Here is an 18,800-nt window from a genome sequence, read left to right on the forward strand (position 1 = left end):
ACACTTCACCCAGTAACCCTACTGCCCTCCTCTACTCTAGGAGGCTGGACATGGAAGGGGATCAAGCAGGCCTGGAGCGCCTCTTACCCCTACTGTGTGGATGGACAAAATTTGGGACAGGAGCCGATGGAGCTTGGACTACAAGGTCCTAGGGGAGGAGGGGACTGGGGGCTCAGATTCCTGGGTCTGAGGAAGGAGGGGACTGGGGCCTGGACTCCTGGGTCTAAGGAGTTGGGGGCCCAAGCTCTTGGGTGTGAGGAAAGGAGGTGTTTAGGGTCCTGGATTTTTGGTCTGAGGGGAGTAAGGTTTGAATTCCTGGGTCTGAGGGAGGAGGGGGCTGGAGGCTTAGACCCTTGGACCCAGAGAGAGGAGGGGGCTTAGACACTTGGGCCCAGAGAGAGGAGGGGTCTTAGACACTTGGGCCCAGAGAGAGGAAGGGGCTTAGACACTTGGGCCCAGGGAGAGGAGAGGCTGGAGTTCTGGACTCCTGGGTCTGAGGAGGAGGGGTATAAAAACGGCATGGTGGAGACTGTTAACCTCCTCTAAATGCATGAGGTGGGAAGAGAATCAAGATCAACAGCACAAGGATGGTGCCCTGAGGTGGAGGTCAGACATACCTGCACCCTTCAACCTTTTCAACAACTCTGACATCAGCCGTCGCTCTTGGGGCGCTATTACTCTGCTGGGTCTGATAATTTCGTTACAGCGGCGATACATAACAAACAGACCGTACTCACCATCATGGGTTTATTAGGGAAGTAACAGGTTACAATTCAGGTTCAGGAACGCCCAGGATACAGCTCTTTAGTCAGGACAGCTTTTTGGTTGTGCCCACAGGCAGGCCTCTTCCTCAGCCCCTGGGCTCCTGGGCCTGGCCTCTGCCCTGCTCATGCAAATCTTACAAAGCTCTTTAGCTCTCCTGACAAGTGCCTAGAGGCACCCCACTCTGCCACCAAGTCTCCTGCCTGAAGGCCTTCAGCTGTCTTACTCCATGGGTTGGCACGCCCACTGAAGCTGCCTAGAACCCTGGGTCAGAATCTTGCCACCTCATGCCGGTCTCCTGGTTCTGCTGCTGCCATTTCTCTGCCGCTGCTTCTCCGTATCTGGTGTTACGGCTGTCTCCTGAGTCTAGGAGATTCTCAGCTCAGGGACCCCGGGGTCAAAGGACGAATTCCACTTCTGGCCTTCCCGCCTCTGGGATGGCTCATTTTAAGCCTGGTGGGATGGCAAAATTGACCAATCCCTTTGTTAGGGTTCCATACACCTTATTTGCATGGTCTCACCCAATCATTTGGCAGGAGTTACAAGACCATGGTGAGAAAGACCATACAAAAGCAATCCAACCCATTGTAAGGGGGCTTGACCCAGAGAGATGGGGCTGGGGCTGCAATTCTGGAGTCTGGGGGCCCAGATAGAAATGGGATAGAAGGGTGGGGACACTGTAATGCAGTTGCTAAAAGCCTAGGCTTGGAGCAAGAAACCTACATTTTAATCCTGGCTCCACCTCTTTGGCCTTGAACTTGGACACCTGGGAGGCCCTCTTTGAGTCACTTTCCCTACTTCGGGAAATGAGGACCCAGCACTTCCCTCCAGCACAGGTGTTGTGGATCCCAAGAGCTGCCCATGGACTGTGCCTTTTACAGGGCTTTGAGAAGCTGTGGTGCTCAGTTAGAACTGTGGGCTCTGGAACCAAACAGCCTGGACTGGGAGTGCGGCTCTGCCAGTTGCCAGCTGTGTGGCCTTGGGTAAATGACCTAGCCTCTCTGAGCATCAGCTTCCTCATCTATAAAACCAGGAAAATAACTGCACCTACACCAGTTTGGTGATGCAGCCAGTTAACGTGCATCTGAAGAACTGAGAACAGTCCTTGGTTCATGACAGGTACTACATTAAGGCTAACTGCTGGTACCTTCCTAGTTATACAAATCCTGTTCAATAGCAAAACCTGAGGAGTCAAGGCTACACACGAATTGGAGGCGGGACTCATTCCTGGTTCCATGAGGGGGTGGCAACACTGGATTCTGTGGGGTCAGAAGAGGCATTGGGTCCCAGGAATGGAGCCCAATGCCAAGCCAGGCCCTGGACTGCTTGCTTTGGTCTCAGAGGGCACTGGCAGGGAGGTGAGGTGGCCTGGCAGGGTAACTAGGGGTCCTTCTGCCCAGCAGCCTCCCTCTCCCAGACTGCTGAGGGGAGATGAGCAAGGGTTTCAGTTCCCCTGTCTGGAGAGGTGTGGGGTGACAGCGTCTGCAGTTTACCTAAGGTCAAGCTGGCAAAGCCCTGGGCTCCCTCCTCCCCAGCTTTAGATGCTGAGACACAAGTGACCCACCTCCCACTGCTCGCTCCATCAGGTGCCAGGAGCCTGAGCCCCCCCCCAACCCCTCAGCAGTTCTTAAGCTTTTCCCGTGGCTGGAATCTTTGGGGCAGCTTCTGAAAGCTCTACCTTCCTATCAGAATGAAGTTCTCAGATCCCATCACTCCTGCACCTTTTGGAATTGTGGGGCAGGGGAGTGGGGGGAAAGGACTCTGGCTTTGCAGCTCCCTGCCCCCACCCACGCACCGAACAACATCCTCACCCCCACTGCTTCAGTAAGCAGGAACAAAGTCCTCTCTAGCTATGTCAAACCGCGGTGAATGACCTCGAGATTCGGTCTCCTGGTGACGGAAGGCCTGTGGGCAAGAGTCACGGGGAGCCTCTGTGATCTCGAGCCAGCACTTCCCCTTGGAGGTGGGCTGAGGGCAAGCAGCCGCCTTGCGTGGGTCCCCGGCAGGCCGGTGACCTCGAGGCGCTCCCTCTCCTATAGCCCCCTCTGGTGGCAGGCCATGGGAAAGGCAGGTGCAGGAGGCCTCAAGGGAGGAAATGTATAGAAGCTGCTCAAGGGGCTGCGGGATCCCCAGACACACACGTAGGAAAATGGAGGTGTCCCGTTTCACTTATTTTTCCACATATATTTTTTGTCGTTTTTTCTTCTTTTTCTGTAAAATGTTCCGGTTCTTCCATAACTTATAAACATGATTTATGCTGAGGGGCGGGTGGGAAAAGGGATGGGCGGGCTGATTGGGGTTGAAAAGCTCCTTCCTCCGCTGGCTGCCCCTACAAGGGCGCCGAGGCCTGGGCCCTTGCGGGGGGGATGGGGACCCCCGACACTCCTCCCTGAGGTCGTCTGGTCTGGCTGCCTCTGCCCCTGGTGCTCAGAACCCCGAGTGCCCCTCAACTCCAGAATCCCTTCCAGGACCCCAGGCTCACTGGGCATGCAGCCCCGGTGCTCAGAACCCTAAAGCACCCCTCGGTTCGACAATTCCCTCCTCAGCCCCTGGGTTGATGGGTCCCCTCCTTTCTGCTGCCCCTCAACCCTCAGAGAAGCAGGGAAGGGAGGGAGAGAGGGGCTCAAGTCTCCCCTCCATGGCCGGGGGAGGGGAGGCGGGGTCTGAAGGAGGAAGGGCGTGGAAGGCGGGCCCAGGTGGGGCTCAGCCGATGGTGAGGCCAAAGCCGCACTGGAACTTGTTTTTGCGGTGGTTCAGGAAGGCCCCGAGCGCCAGGGTCAGGGGCAGCGGTGGGAGCTTCTTCTCCAACGTGGCACCCACGATCCAGTTGCTGTCCACGGAGCCTGTGGGCAGAGCACTGGGTGAGGTGTGCAGGGTCCCCACCCATCCCGTGCAAGCATGCTCCAGGTACCTCTGACACCAGTCAGGCTGACTGACCACACTGTGCCAGCCACCCGGTAACTCTAAAGCACCCCGAGCATCCTTCACCCCTGGTTGCAACCAGCTCTTCTTCCTCTTCCACCTCCATGACATACCCCTTCCTCCCTGACTCTCCCCCATCTCCACCCTACCCCCGTGGAGCCCTGCAAGGACAGGGCCTGGTCACTGCTGTGTCACCAGCACTACCCAACAAAGGGCCAAGCACAGAGTCGATGCTCAGTATCTGTTGAATTTCTTCTGGGGATGTGCACAGAACCTTAGAATGTATGCGCGCTGCGTGCAGCTGCCCCTGCCACCCAGGAGGCCGGGATTACAGCTCATTCAATCGGGGCAGGGAAGCAGCAGCGCTGGAGCCTGGCTGGTTGCAGAGGGAGGGGTCGAGAGGCAGGCAGGAAGGTAGATTCCAGAGCAAACACATCTCTGGGCCCTGCCTCTTGGAGCCCCAACCCAGGCTGCCTGAGTGGGCCTGCCTGTGGGTTTTCACACGCATACAATGAGAAGAACGGAGATTGGAGGCCAGAGACCGGGACTAAGAGTCAGTTGCCCCGGACTGAGGGTCTGCATCCAGCTGTCACCGTGGAACCTGTGGGAGCCTGTTTCCTCTAATGTGATGGCGGGGGGACCCACATTCAGAGTGGGCACCAGTGGGCTGGTTAGGGTGGGATGGGACTGTGTCATGGATGCTTGGCCCCCGCCTGGACCAGACACATGCACCTCATGCCCTGGGGTGGGGCCCAGGAACGTCCACTCCTAATGACTGCTCCCGGATGATTTGGAGGCTCACAGAAGCCGCCTCAACACCATCCTGTGTCGGCTCCTTTGGTCTCTATGCCTGCTCAGAGCTGAGTCACAGCTGTTTTCCATGCCAGGAAACTGAGGTCTGTACCTTTGAAGAGGAGGTTGGCCTTGGGCAGGTCCAGCTGGTACCCGAAGGAGACACTTGTGTCCTGCATCCTTGTGCTGGCCTCAAACTCCACGCCCACTTGCAACTGGAGGGACCGGGAACAGAGTTCACGTGCCAATAGGGGAACACCCCAGGCACACCTGCCCCTGGCAATCCAAGCTGGAGGCACCACCCTGACAGCTGGCCTCTGAGCAGCTCACCTGGTCACTGGCTTTGTGGTAGTATGTGGCGTGCATGCCGGCCTGGCCCAGTGTTACTGTTGCTAACCAGTTGTTCACTGTGAGAAGGTCGGGGAGGGCAGGGGCAGGTTACCAAGGGGACCTGGGGGTCCCCTTCGCCCTCACATCCAGGAGTCTGGGCACCCAACTCCCACAGACCCAGGAGTCCAAGCTCCCAGCTCCCTCTGCCCTCAAATCCAGGAGTCTGGGCCCCCCATAGACCCAGAAATCCAAGCCCCTAGCCCCCACCTCCCTCAGACCCAGGAGTCCAGGCCCCCCTCCTCCCTCAGACCCAGGAATCTGGGCCTCTAACTCCAGTCCCTGGGCCCTAGGCTCACATGTGTATTTCCCAGCTAAAGACATGACGGTGCCCTCCTCCCCCGGCCGCCGGTGGTAGACCAGCTCTCCGCCCAAGGCCAGACACGGGGTGATGCTCTGGAGGTAATGGGCCACGAGGATGCCTGCAGGGAGAGGGATGGGAGATTTATCCTGGTTCGGTGGTCAGTTTCCACCCAGCCAGGGGCCTGGGGTAGGTGCCATCCCTCCTCCAGCCAGGGTGCCATGCCAGACTCAGGCCATCCTCAGACTGAGCCTGCTCCTCACTCCTAGCCTGTGGACCAGCAGTTCCCACGAGGCCAGCATTCACTGGACACCATTTACAGAAGCAGTCTTGGCAACTGATGGAGGCAAAGTCACTCTCCTGGTGTCATACCGCATATCAGGACAGACTCCAGTCTAGGCTCAGCCTAGGCACTGAACCACTCTACCACCTTGAGAGGCAGGACAGCAGGGTGGTTAAGAGCACATTCTGGGGCCAGATGGCAGGATTCAAATCCCGGCCCCACCACTTGGCAGTGGAGTGACCGTAGGGCACCATGTCCCGTGTCTGGTGTCCACAGGACAACCTCTGTGGGGTGACGGAGACAGAACATAGCCTGGCTGCTGCCATTACTCGCTCCTCTGAGGACCACGTCTGGGCTACCTGTCCCTCCCAGCAAGGATGGCTCTGAGTCCTGAGCACCTCCACCGTGGGGCTGAGCTCCTCGAGCCCAAGGCCTGAAATTGGAGCCGAGGAGAGTGAGCGGCCTCATGCATGTGGTGTTATAGGAGTGGAAAAACTAGAAGGAAGAAGGAGGAGCAGAGAAATAGGAAAGACACATATACAGACAGAAAGCAACAATAAGCAAAAGAGACAGAAAGAGGGGCACGTAAGACTCCCCAGTGGAGAAACACACCAAGTGGACAGACACAAGGCTTAGAGGTCACCGCCCAGGGACATACAGTGCGGGCGGGAGACGAGGCTGTGAAGGGCACCAGTGCTGGGAGGACGCTCCCCAGACAAAGCCAGAAGCACACGCTGAGGACCTTGGCCCAAGGGAGCGGGGCTGCCCACGAGGCTCCTGGCTCTCTGAAGTGGCAGGGCTGGTGGACAGGCGCAGGGGCCTCCCGCACTGGCAGGTAGCTCTCAAGACAGGCCGATGGGACAGAGGGAGGTGGAGGGCTCTCGGCGAGGGTGCTGGTGGTTGTTTCCTCAAGTGGCATGAACAGCAGGGGGCTGGAGCCCATCCCAATGGGCTTCTGAGAGCCAATTGGGCCTCCAACAAGGAAATTATACAAATCAGCTCCCAACGCCTATGCCTCTGGTCAGCATCACCCCATGCATTCAATTGCAGGGGAGACTGAGGACCAGGGGGAAAAGGAGCTGTCTGAAGTCACACAAAAAGACAAAGACTTCAACTCAGGGCCTCTGGCCTCTCAGCTGTTGAGACTTTCCTCCCACCCTCAAAGGGCTCTCCATCTAGCCCTCCCCTCCACGTCCCAGGCCTCTGCTCCTCTCACCCCAGGCTCCCCCCTGGTCTCCTGTTCCAGTTTCGCCCCCTCACACGGAGCAAACCTGACCCTGTCCCTCCCCTGCCCAGAACCTGCCATGGCTCCCCCAGTGCCCTCAGGAGATGAGCCTGGCTCCTCATGTCACAGCTACAAGGCATGGTGGGGCCAGACACCCTCCTCCAGGCCACAGGAACCTGCGGAGCTCACTTGCCTGCTGGGCCTGGCCAACTAAACACCTGCACCTCATTATTGCCTGGACCTGCCTGCTTCTCCCTAGCACCCCCTGGCCTGAGTCACCATCCCCATTGGGCCAGCTGAGTTACCCCTCTGGGTCTCCCTGCTTCCACCCTTGACCCCTAAAGTTAATGAGACCAATAGCAGCCATAGGGACCTCGTGGGAGCCGCAGTCAGCACACGACCTCTCCTGCAGCTGCTCACGGTCCCGGGAGTCCTCACTCGAATTCTCTCAGCTCCGGCCTCCCTGGCATCTTTGCTGTTTCCCCAGTATGGTCCCCCCTCTGGGCCCCTCCCCCCACTTCCAGCGCCTTAACTCGCTTTGTCTCTTCTGTGACACTCACCCATATCCATGTACCTCCACTGGACAGTGAGCTCCAGCGGTTCTTAGCTGGGATGATTTCACTCCCCAGGGGAGTGGGGCAATGTCTGAACACATCTGCGTCTGTCCCAACTGTCAGGGGACACCACAGGCATTTAGTGCGCATGTGTGGAGGCCAGGGGTGCACAAATGCGGCCTGCTTGGGGCAGGAACAGGAACACTCAGGACAGACGTGTGGCGGGGGAAACACCTGAAGGGATGGTGACCCCCACAGGAGAGAGCTTTCCTTCTGTCCTTGACCAGCCCAGGCCCTCAGGCCTTCATCCACGCAGAGCCCTTGTCCTAGAGCGCTCTCCTCTTTACCCGCCTTCTAACAAATCCCACTCAGGGTCTAGACCCCCTGTAGAGAAGGGGTCGCTGTCCCTCCAAGTCAGACAGGGTTCACTGTTACTAGCTCCCACAGCAGCCTCAACATCTCCCATGTAGGATTTCTCACAATAGCAATGAGTTAATTGTATGATATCTGCTTAAAGGCCAATGTCTCCCCCACCGATGTGGGAGCCCCTTGAGGGCAGGAACAGGCCATCTCATCACCGCTGTGTGGCCCAGCACTGTCCTGCTCAGGGCTGGGTGTACACTAGGTGGTCAGAATGGAGACTATGTGGTCCTGGGTGAGAGGCTGCACCTTTGGGCCTTGCTTCCTTCACCTCTAAAACAGGGGCAATATAAACACTGACAACCCCCGCCCACCGTGGGCCATCACAAACATCCAGGCAGAGGGTGAATCCTAACCACGTGCACTGAAGACTGAGTCCTTCACCTACAAGGCGGTTGCTACTATTGTGCCCCCCACATGACAGAAGCGGAAACTGAGACCCAGAGGGGGTGGAGCCACTACCTGGGATCACAGAGCTGGCCAGGGGTGGAGCTGCCTGTCTCCAGAGCCTGAGCTGTTAGTAGTACGTTAGCTTAGCACAGATGTGGGCCCTGTTCGTACTAGTGCCTCAGGGAAGGAAGAGATACCTGTGAGAACTAAGACAAAAGCGCTGCCCATGACCTTAGGCTCCAGGAAAGAGGAAGAAAGCACAAAAGAAGAGGTCAGTGAGGCGGCGTTTGGAGTTTGAGGTGCCTGGTGCCAGACAGAAGAGCATGGATGCTCACGTCTGACTTGCTGTGCACCCTTGGGGAAGTTGGTTTCCCTCCCTGGGCCTGTTTCCTCCCCTGTAAGATGGGATAATGGCAGCATCTGCCTCGTAGAGCTGTTGAGAAGAATCAATGAGCCGTTTTCCTCACTGCTCTATCCCCAGCATCTGGAATGATGGAATGAAGGAGATTATACGTATGATGTGCTCTGGGCCTGACAAAGAGCAAGAGGGGCCTGCCATCACTATCACTCACTGCTTGGTTCAATAAGCATTTTCTGAGCACCTACTCTGTTCCTGGCACAGTTCTAGGCACTAGGGATACAGTGGTGAGTAAGACAGGATGCCCTCTAAAAGCCAGCATCCTAGCAGAGAAATGGGTGACAGAGAACAAGACAGTCCCAGAGGCAAGTGCTACAAAGACTAGGGGATGGGGCGGTGTGGTACAGCCCGCCAAGTTGTGGGTCACTTTCATCAATGTAGGTCTCTGTGAGCGTGACACGTGAGCTGGAAGTCCGAGGTGAAGGCTCGGCCACCTTAAGACCAGAGGAAAGAGTTTCAAGGCACAGAGATAGCGCGTGTAAAGGTCCCGGGGTAGAGAGAACTCGGCAGTTCCAGGAAGTAGAGGGAGAACTCCACTGGCGCAACTAACCTGGCACCCCGTGGCCGGCTCTGAGCACCAACATCAGCACAAGGGATCCCGTTAGAAGCTAAGGCAGCCCACCCGCCTCCCTGCTCAGCATGCTCCTGTGCCCCAATTCACTCCACTGAAGCCCTGAGGTGGCCCTGTCCCCTCTGACTCCCTTCTTCCTCATCTGTTTAAGAGAAAGGCAGATGATGCCATCAGCCCCCAGCAGGGGACAGAAATGTTTCTGAATGGCTCCCAAGGACCCTCCTTCCCACAAGGCCTCTCTTCTCCTCCTTGCCTGCTCTCCCCAGCTTCCCTCCTCTCTCAGATGTTGTGATCCAGCCCTTCCTCTCTCCTCAGCTCTGCTCCAGCTGCTCTGCTGTCAATGCTGTTGCTCCTTGTTATGAATTGAACTGTGTTCCCCTAAAATGCCCTCACACACATGCGAAAGTTGGAAAGTGAGTAAAAAAGACCAGAGGATAACAGATGCCTCTGAATTGTGGTACTGGCGAAGAATACTGAATACACCCTGGACTGCCAAAAGAACAAACAAGTCTGTCTTGGAAGAAGTACAGCCAGAATGCTCCTTAGAAGCAAGGACGGCGAGACTGTGTCTCACGTACTCTGGACATGTTATCAGAAGGAATCATCCCTGGAGAAGGACATCATGCTTGGTAAAAGAAAGGGTCAGCGAAGAAGAGAAGACTCTCAAGGAGATGGATTGACACAGTGGCTGCAACAATGGGCTCAAACACAGCAACAACTGTGAAAATTGCGCAGGACCAGGTGGTGTCTTGTTCTGTTGTACACAGGGTTGCTGTGAGTCAGAACCAACTCCACGGCACCTAACAACAACAAAATATGTGCTGGAATCCTAACCCCGTACCCGGGGATGGAAACACTGGCAGTGTGATAAAGTGCTAAGTCTGCTAACTGAAAGGTCAGCAGTTCAAATCTGCAAGGTGCTCCTTGGAAACTCTTCGGGGCAGTTCTACTCTGTCCTCTAGAGTCACTATGAGGTAGAACTGACTCGACAACAATGGGTTTGGTTTGGTTGGTACCTGTGGATAGGAGTCCCTAGGCGGTGCAAACAATTAAGGGCTCGACTACTAGACGAAAGGCTGGCGGCTTGAACCCAAGTGGTTCCTCAGAAGAAAAGCCTGGCGATCTGCTTCTGAAAGGTCACAGCCTTGAAAACCCTACGGAGCAGTTACACTCTGCACACGTGGGGTCACTGTGAGTCGGAATAGACTGGAAGGCAACTAACAACCACACATCTGTGGACGTGATCCTGTTTGGAGATTGTTACGTAACTCAGGCCTTATTAGAGTGGAGCATGTCTAAAACCTAACCACTTTCGAGAAATAAGAGCAGATTAAGCACAGAGGCAAGTAAGCAGGAATGGGAGAAGACAGATGCCAAGTGAAAATCTTTGATGAACCCCGAAAATAACGCTCCTGAAGCCGAAACGTGGATTTTACCCCTGAGCGGACAGAGAGATCCTTCCCCGACAGCCGGTACCCTGAATTCTGTCTCTAGCTTCCTAAACTGTGAGAAAAGAGGTCTGTTAAAGCCACACACTCGTGGCGTTTCTTTCTGCTACAGCAGCGCTAGGAAACAAAGACGCCCCTCTTCCCTCAGCCAGGGGAGCCCTTTCTCTGTCTTTGCAGCTCCAAGCTGACATATTTCCTGGGAAGTCTCCCTAGACTCCTCTAGGCAGAAGCGATCCCTCTCCCAGACCCTCCTGGCTTCCCATCTTCATGACTCACTCAGTACTCGCTGCCCAAGAGCCTGCTGCTCTGTGACCAAGCGGGCGGCCGCGGACACACACAAACCCGATAATCGGCAGTGCCACCCTACCGGTGCACACACCAAACCCTGTGGAGTCATCTCCGACGGCTCTCTCAGCCTCCATCCGCAAATGGGAACTGGCTCCAACTTCACACTGCTTTCAGAATCCAGGCACTTCTTACCCTCCACTGCGATGGAATCCTTGTAGTCTGTTCTCCGAAAGCCAGCACAAGGGATCGTGTTAGTCAGCTTTGTTAGTCCCTCTCCTGCTCAGGGTGCTCCTGTAAAGGCTCCACAAAGCCCGCTGCAACACGGCCCTGTCCCCTCTCTGACTGGCTTTATCACTTTGCAGCCACCGTTTCCATGTTCCTTGAACACACCCCGCGTGATCCTGCCTCAGGACTTTTATGCTTGCTGTTCCCTCTGGCTGGAAAGCTCTTCCCCCACATCACTACACGGCTCCCTCCCTCACCAACTCCAGTCTTGGTTCACATGTGGCCCAGGTAATGAGGCCTTCTCCGAGAGCTCCACCCACCCCGCCCCAGTCCCTCAATTTTCTCAACAGTTCCTATCGTCTGACATCTTTCATTTATGTGTTAGTTTACCCACTGTCTGTCCTCCTGGAATGGAAGCTCTCTGAGGGTAGACTCAAGTCTCCTTTGTTCAAAACTGTCCGCCCAGTAAACGTATGGGTACACATATACATTTACAGGTACTTATACCGCGTTCAACTGTGACTATGGCAGCACTGAAGCAGCCCTGGTGCCACAGTGGTAAATGCGCTCAGCTAACAAAAAGGTCAGCAGTTCGAACCCACCAGCTGTTCCACAGGAGAAAGATGCAGCAGTCTGCTTCCATAAAGATTCCAGTCTCGGAAACCCCAAGTGGGAGTTCTGCTCTGTCCTATAGGCTGGCTATGAGTAAGAACTGCCTTCACAACAACAGGTTTGTCTGGTTTTATAGGTGCAAACGGTGCAGTGTTGAACAGTGTGTGCATACATACACACACAGGGAGCACACGCTCAACAGATACTCTCGTTAGATGAACGTGGAGAAATCAAAGACACACACAGACAAAAAAGGGGAAGGGACAGGCTAGAACTGACACAAATACAGACAGAAAACAGGTGGTCCCTGCTCCCACCTGACCCCACCAGGAATGTCCTGTGTCAGCCCCTATCTCTCACCGCCCCCCTCCCCCCCGCCTCCCTGCAGCAGGTGGCTCTGGCCCACCTGCGGACGGCTCCGTGCTCCCAAGCAAGCCGAGAACCCTGTAAGTAACAAGGACCAGAGCAGCCCACAAGGACCTGGTTCCCGCCACATGCCATGTACTAACTCAGAGAACCCACTCAGCTACCCGGTGAGGTAGCTGTTGACAGGCGGAGGAACCGAGGCCCAGAGAGGTGGCAAACCTACCTAAAAGCACATTTAAGACAGCGGTGGAGCTGAGTGGGAACCTGTGCTCTCACCTACTGAGGTGTCAAAACCACTCCTGCCCCTGGCCATTTCTCAGACGGTCTGGGGAAGGGAACTGGTTTGGAGCACCCTCTTACCTGAGCCTACCAGGACATCTGGGTTCCCCAGGGTGACGGCTGCAGTGAAGTCAGAACCCCGGTACTCCCCGTCTACCTGCCAGTTCACAAACTTCGACTGCTGGGTCTGTGGGGGACACAGGCGAGTGTGAGGGCAGTCAGTGTGTAGCGTGGCTGGGAGAGCAGCTGGCTCGAGGCCCTCACTCACCTGGATGGCCATCTTGGACCTGAGGCCAGGGCCCAGCTGATGAATGACCTGAGCATTGAGGCTGCCGCTGTTGTCCATGTCACCCACCAGCACAGGGAATGCCTGGGGGGCAGAGGGCAAGGTTAGAGGTCAGAGGGCCAGCATAATGGGAGTACCTGAGGAACGGGCCCAGTTGAGAAGCCTAGGGTCAGACAGTCTCAGACTGGGGTCCCCTCCTCCAGGAAGCCCTACCCAACCATCTCGGCTGTACCTACCCTTCTAGGTTCCCATAGCTTTCATACTCCCTGCTGTGGAGTTGATTTTGACTCTTAGCCACGCTATAAGACAGAGTAGAGCTAGCCCATACGGTTTCCAAGGCTGTAACCTTTATGGGAACAGACTGTCATATATTTCTCCTGTGGGGTAGCTGGTGGGTTCAAACTGCTGACCTTTTGGTTAGCAGCCGAGCACCTAACCATCACAGCACCAGGGCTCCATAGCCTTTGGGCTCTCCCATTTCAGCCCTGCATGCTCAGGGTTATTATTCTCTGGGGATAGGTCTGTCCCCCTTCCCCCTCACTGGACCGTGAGCCCCACGAAGGCAGGGCTGAGACTGTTTTGGTCACCGCTCTGTCCCCAGCACTGTCCAATAGAGGACTGGGCACAGAACAGGGGCACAATCAAGGTCGGTTGAATAAATGAACGTGAAGGGAAATAGTAGGAAGAAAAAACCAACCAACCAACCAGTGGCTATTGAGTCGATCCCAACTCATGGCAACCCCATGTGTGTCATAGTAGAACTACGCTCCATACAGTTTTGCTGATTTTTCAGAAGTAAACTGCCAGACCTTTCTTCCAAGGATGCTCCATGGACTTGAACCACCAACCTCTCAGTTAGCAACCAAGCACCTAGGCAGGGACCTAATTCAGTCCCCACTCCTCTTTTGCCTGTGTCCTGCCCCAGTCTCCTTCCAGACCCGCAGTGTTGCCTCCTCCCCTCCTCCAATCTAGCCTCCACAAGACAACCTGAGGGATATTTCTAAAGGATAAAATCTGACGTCTTACCCTCTTTTAAATCTCCCATGGCTGCCTGAGAACCTCTAGAGAAAGTCCAAACGCCTAGTTTTTGCGTTCAACGCCCTGCACAATTTACACTCAGCCCTGCCCGCTCTGGGTCATCACTGCCTGGTGACAGAAAAGGTTGTCATGGTCACCCCAGTATCACCCAGCAAAGGACTGGGCACAGAGGAGGGGTTCGGGGGATGTTTGTGGAATAAAGGCATTCCCCGTGTTCCAACGCACCTTGGAGAGACACCGTCCCAACCCTCCACACCCCAGCTGCTCTGACTTTCTCCTGATGAAGCCTTGGCATTTGGCTACATGTTTGTCCAAAGAAAGATACAATGAACAAATGACATAAGGAATCTCACCTCCGTGGGACTCAGCTGCTTTGTCCCCACGTACGTGACCCCGAAGTGGTAGTTAGATTCCCCGACTGTGCTGAGGGCTACTGTGTGGTTCACCTGTGAGAAGAAGGATGGCTGTGGGCATGAGACTGGGGGCCACCCTCAGCAGAGCTTCCCTCCAGCCTGGGATGGGACATACATGCCAGTCTGCCTCCCCTCTGGGAGAGGGCAAGGCGGGGGAGTGGGAGGCGGCGCGGGCCCTGGGCCGGGCAGGGGATGAAGACTAGGAGGCATGGCCTGGCTGAACTAGAAACTCAGAGAAAAGATGTAGTGGGGCACTGGGGGATGGCTACATACCTGCTACTTCACTTCTGCCTGGATGTTATGTGTGTGGGGGGGGTTATTTCTGGGTTCTGGGTCCCGAAACCCTACCATCAGCCCCTACTAAGGAGTTGGCCTGGCACTGTGTCTTTGAGTCTTTTCAAGCACCAAGAATGCCCATGCCTTTAAAGAAGAGTAAGGGGACTGTCTGTGCAGATGCAGGGGGATGGCTGGGATGACCTGTGGAGGATAAGGGCAACAAGAGGGCTCACCTGGAAGTGGTTACTCAACCCTTTGTTGACTATGAGTTTGACACCCTCCATTTGAATGGGAAACAGTTCTGGAGAAGAGAAATGCAGTCACACTCTCCCCACACACCAACTCTCATCCCTTCCTCCCCAGCTCTCCCTTCTCTACGAACCTACAAGCAGAACAACTGACAAGGCAGCCCAACCACAACCAGTAAAGAGGCAGTATAGGCTACTGGATAGAGCCAGGGCCTTTGCCTGCAAAAAAAACCCTGGTGCCACCACCTACTACTTGTGTGACTTTACCCAAATCACTTTCTCTCTCTGTACCTCAACCTCATCCGTAAGATGGGGATGCTCTCACTAAATACAACTGTTGCAAGGATTTTGAGAGTTAACGTACAAGGAATACTAAGACCAAGGGTCAATCCGTCTCCACCACTGTTACTATACTAATTCTTACAAGTCAGGATCCAGAAGCCTTGGATTCCACCCCACCATGATACCTTGCTGACATGGTGACCTTGGGCCTCAGTTCCCTCCCCGGTCACACGAGGAGGCTGGCCAGGCTGATCCCCGGGCACCTAAGGCGTTTTTCTACTGCTTTAGCATTCCACACCAAATTCTACTATTTGATCCCAGCGTTCTAAGCCCCAAACCAAACGTTCCACCATTCGATCCCAACATCAACCCCCAACACTCAGTTAAAAGATTCCAATGCTTCACGCCAATCTCCAAGGTCCCCAAATGACCTCCCCTCTCCCCCGAGATCCAAAATCCGGGCCATTAGGCCCGCCGAGACCCCTCTCCCCTCACCCTTGCACTTCCGGTGGCACTCCTCGAACGTGCCCGGGTTTGGCAGGCAGCCGCCGGCCCCATCGTCCGCTGTCCCTGCGGCGCTTGCGGCGGCGGGGGCCCCGGGGGTCCGTTCCGAACCTCGGCCCGCAGCGGCCCCGGCCCCCAGGCCGCCCCCGAGCGGCGGCAGTGTGAAACCTGGCGGCGCGGGCGGAGGTGGCGGTAGTCCCACGAGGGCTGGTGCAGGCGGCGGCGGCGGCCCAGCGGGCGGCGAGCTGGCTGCCAACACGTTCCCCATGGTAGCCTACCGGGGAGAGGTCAGAGGCCGGAGGTCAGGGCCCGCGCGCCCCGGGCCCAGTGCCCAGCTAACCCCCACCCTGCTACTGGCCCCAGTTCTCACTGGCGGCGGCTGCGCCTGCCCCCCGCCTGGAATCCGCTCTCACCCCGTGCGCCACGCGCAACCGAACCCTATGCTACAGCCGCCGCCGCCGCCACCACCGTCGCCCCGCCCCACCCAGCCCATTGGCTCAGCGAGCCCTGGTGTCCGCCTCCCAGGCCCAGGGTCCGGCCTTGATATTGGAGTCATGGCTGGGAGTCCCACCCACCTCTTCCGAACGTCATTTTCTGTTGGTCTGTGCTCGCAGGCAGGTCACAGCGCACCTCCTGTTTCTGCCTATTGGCTCAGGGTGCCCGCGCCTCTTGGCCTGCGACGCCGCGGGTTCCCGTGCTTTCCTGCCATTGGCCTGTCCTGCAAACTTTGCAACGCCCACTGACGCATCGGCTCCGCCCCTCTCCTGAAGAGTCCCTTCTTTCGACTCCGCCCGCGGCAAGGTTACCATGATAATTGGTCGGTTTTGGCTCTTGCAGCGTACTGATTGGTTCCAGCCGCCCAGCGGGCCGCTCCCGACGACGTAATCTGTCTGGCGCACTCATTGGCTAAAGTGGCCAGGGTCGAAGGACATCGGTAAAGATGGGTTGCGCGGCAGAGCTGCTAGACAGCAAGGTCAGGCCTCCGCGTCCCACCAGCCACCGCGGCAGAGGGGCAGCCCTCTGATCCGGAGCAGCGGACCGAAAACCGGAAGTGCCGGGCCTTCTCACAGTACCTGGGGAGACTTCTAGCAGGTTATGTGAACCCGTCTCTGCTCCCCATTACCCACAATGCTCCGTTACCTATTAACGCAAAAGCTGCCTTTGGCCCACCCCTTTCGCTACCCATCATGCCTTGTGTCATCCTGTCGCTGCAGTTTCTACCTTTGGTCCATTCATTCCTGTCCCATTACCCATCATGCTTCCGCCCCATTCCTTTCAGCTTGATTTCCCATAGAGCCTTTGGCTCATTCCTGCCTATTCACTTTCATCAATTTTCTGGTCCTTCTCCTTTAATTACCCATCATGTTTTAGACCCATTAATTCCTGTCCATTACCCATCATGCCCGCAACCCCTATTTCTCCATTATTCATCCCTCCGCCTTTGGCTCATTCATTTTCATTACCCATCATGCCCTGAGCTCCTATTGCAATAATTTTCATCATTTTGCGTGTGGCCTATTCTTGTGATTTATCCATCAACCCTAAACCCATTTCCCTTAATTACTGCTATTTCTATTCTTCCGTCTATTTCTGTCCATTACCCATTAGACCGCAGGGCACTGATTAGTTTTCATTACCCACCATGCCCTGGACTCCGTCCTTCCCCATTCTCTCCATTACCCATCATTTTGCCTCAGGTTTATGCATTTTTGCTCATTGCTTTCTCACTTCACTTTTTTTTTCCCCTTCATAGTTTTGGCCCTTCTGTTTCTCTCTGTAACTCATCACGACCACTAGTCTACCATTCCTCTCCTTTACCCTCAAGCCCTGGGCTTCCCATGCATTACCCATCATGTCCACCCTCACCCCCTTATATCCCACAGAAAACGCAAGTCCTGGTCAAAGTATAAACTCATATTTTATGGGAAATGTTAGTGTACAAAACAGTATCAGGTCCGCTACCCCCAACCCAGGTGACCCACTTTGCCCCGAGAGGGATGTTTGGGCGCCCATGCCACTGGGTAGGGGCAAAACGACTCAGTAGTCTCCAAGGTAACAGCAAATTCTTCTTTCAAGGCTGGGACCATCAAAGCACACCCTGCCGGGGCTCACCACTTCTAGCCCTGGGCTGGGGCTCCATGCCCCATCCACAGGAATTGGGGGTGGTGGGGGCTCAGGGGAGGGTCTGGGTCCTGAGACTCCTGCCTGCAGGAGGGAGGAGAAAGGAAGCTCTGCCTTGGGCTGAGGAATCCCTCCATCCTTGCCTCCTTCGGGGATCAGACAGAGGTAGCAGGAGGCGAGTGGAGCTCTGCTGCCTGGAGGGCTCAGGTCTGAGCAGCAGGGAGCCCCCACCGCCCACCCCAGCAGAGCTATTGGGAGTTTACTGCCTGAAGACAAATCAGAGGTCTGGGGTCTTCTTCGGGATAGTGGAGGGGTTTGGAAGTGTCATTGGGGAGATGAGAGGTATGTTTTAAGGTCACAGCCTTGAGAGGAGTCCTCAGCTTAGAGGTTATACAGAAACTTACCCCCATGACCTCAGGAGATTAGGTGACCAGTGGGTTTCTCTGGGTCAGAGGTCAGGAGTTAAAGGTCACCGTGGAGCCACCAAGGTAGAAGTCACAGATGTGATGCATGTGTGTTAACTGGCAGTGGCCTGGCCAGAGGTAAAGGGGCACTAGACCCCTGGCAGGAAGCCGAGGGATCAGACGTACATGGCCCGGGACATGACAAAACCTTTGCCCTGGTAGGACTCAGAGGGGCTCGTGTAGGTCAGGGCATCGTAAATGGGATTCATCTTGTCCAGATAGTCTTCCTCCTCCTCCTCCTCTTCATCTTCTAACTCCAGGGAAACCCCTTCCACAGCAGGTGACCCCGTGGGCACCAGGATGGGGGGCCCCAGGCTTGTGGCCCCCAGGAGCAGAGGCCCGGAACGCTCTTCCAGGGTGGGCAGCTCATGGTATCGAGGCGTTTCCTGGGGGAGAGGAGGGAGTGGGAGCCTAAGGGCACTTCCTGGGCATGACACAGAATCCCAGTCTACCATTTGACCCCAAAATCCTGACTACCTCTTCCCATGCTAACCAGACCTGAGCTCACTCCTTGTTCCTCTTGCCCCCCAAGTCAGTACTGCACTGGGACAGTCACACAGCTCATCCCTAACCCGAAGCCCAGGCATGGGCCTCACCCTGTCAATCCTGGGGTACTCCTTTATCCCCTGGCCCCTGACCCCATGTATTTCCCCCATGACTTTCAACCTCAATCTTGACTTCAACTACTTAATCTTTAGCCCTAAATACCCCCTTGAACCTGGACTTGTCTTGACCTTGGTTCTTGACCCTGACCCGTAGACCACTGAGGCAAGTGCCTGTTGTATCTGTCGCGTCCCAGCTCCTAGCACAGCATCTGGCAAATGTAGATACTCAATCAAGCCTCACGGACCATGTGACCTTTAAACTCTAACCTCATGCCCTTGGACTTTTTTAGCCCTGATCTCCGCTACTGAATCCTGAACGT

The 18,800-nt window shown here is 55.8% G+C and overlaps 2 protein-coding genes across 3 annotated transcripts in view; both read right to left on the reverse strand.

Moving 5' to 3' along the window:
- Positions 1-716: 716 nt before the first annotated feature.
- On the reverse strand, positions 717-15,774 carry TOMM40 (translocase of outer mitochondrial membrane 40). 2 transcript variants are annotated; one of them, XM_049901285.1, is made up of 10 exons: positions 15,704-15,774; positions 15,282-15,564; positions 14,490-14,557; positions 13,921-14,013; positions 12,512-12,613; positions 12,325-12,430; positions 5,163-5,285; positions 4,807-4,883; positions 4,589-4,691; positions 717-3,605 (listed from the first exon to the last, which is right to left on the reverse strand). In XM_049901285.1, the coding sequence occupies exons 2-10, from the start codon at positions 15,556-15,558 to the stop codon at positions 3,466-3,468; spliced, it is 1,089 nt and encodes a 362-aa protein (XP_049757242.1). In that variant the 5' UTR covers positions 15,559-15,564; positions 15,704-15,774; the 3' UTR covers positions 717-3,465. The 2 variants fall into 2 exon arrangements, with proteins under 2 accessions (XP_049757242.1, XP_049757241.1); XM_049901284.1 differs by having other exon boundaries at positions 15,661-15,738.
- A 1,433-nt stretch (positions 15,775-17,207) lies between these two features.
- The window catches only part of NECTIN2 (nectin cell adhesion molecule 2), a 35,391-nt gene continuing 33,798 nt past the window's right edge, over positions 17,208-18,800 (reverse strand). Inside the window, exon 9 of the mRNA XM_049900906.1 lies at positions 17,208-18,261. Coding sequence (XP_049756863.1) covers positions 17,992-18,261 — 270 coding nt within the window. The 3' untranslated portion in view covers positions 17,208-17,991. The remainder of the gene's footprint in view (positions 18,262-18,800) is intronic.

Source organism: Elephas maximus, chromosome 11, assembly GCF_024166365.1.
Source record: "Elephas maximus indicus isolate mEleMax1 chromosome 11, mEleMax1 primary haplotype, whole genome shotgun sequence".
NCBI classification, from domain to species: domain Eukaryota; kingdom Metazoa; phylum Chordata; class Mammalia; order Proboscidea; family Elephantidae; genus Elephas; species Elephas maximus.

Bases quoted from the DNA above. Each gene is read 5' to 3' on its own strand.
- TOMM40 (XM_049901285.1), bottom strand. From the start codon at position 15,558: ATGGGGAACGTGTTGGCAGCCAGCTCGCCGCCCGCTGGGCCGCCGCCG. The intron at 12,431-12,511 runs GTGAGTGAGGGC...TGTCCCCCACAG, and splicing joins GGTCCAAGATGGCCATCCAG to ACCCAGCAGTCGAAGTTTGT. The intron at 3,606-4,588 runs GTACAGACCTCA...CTCTGCCCACAG, and splicing joins GGCCAACCTCCTCTTCAAAG to GCTCCGTGGACAGCAACTGG.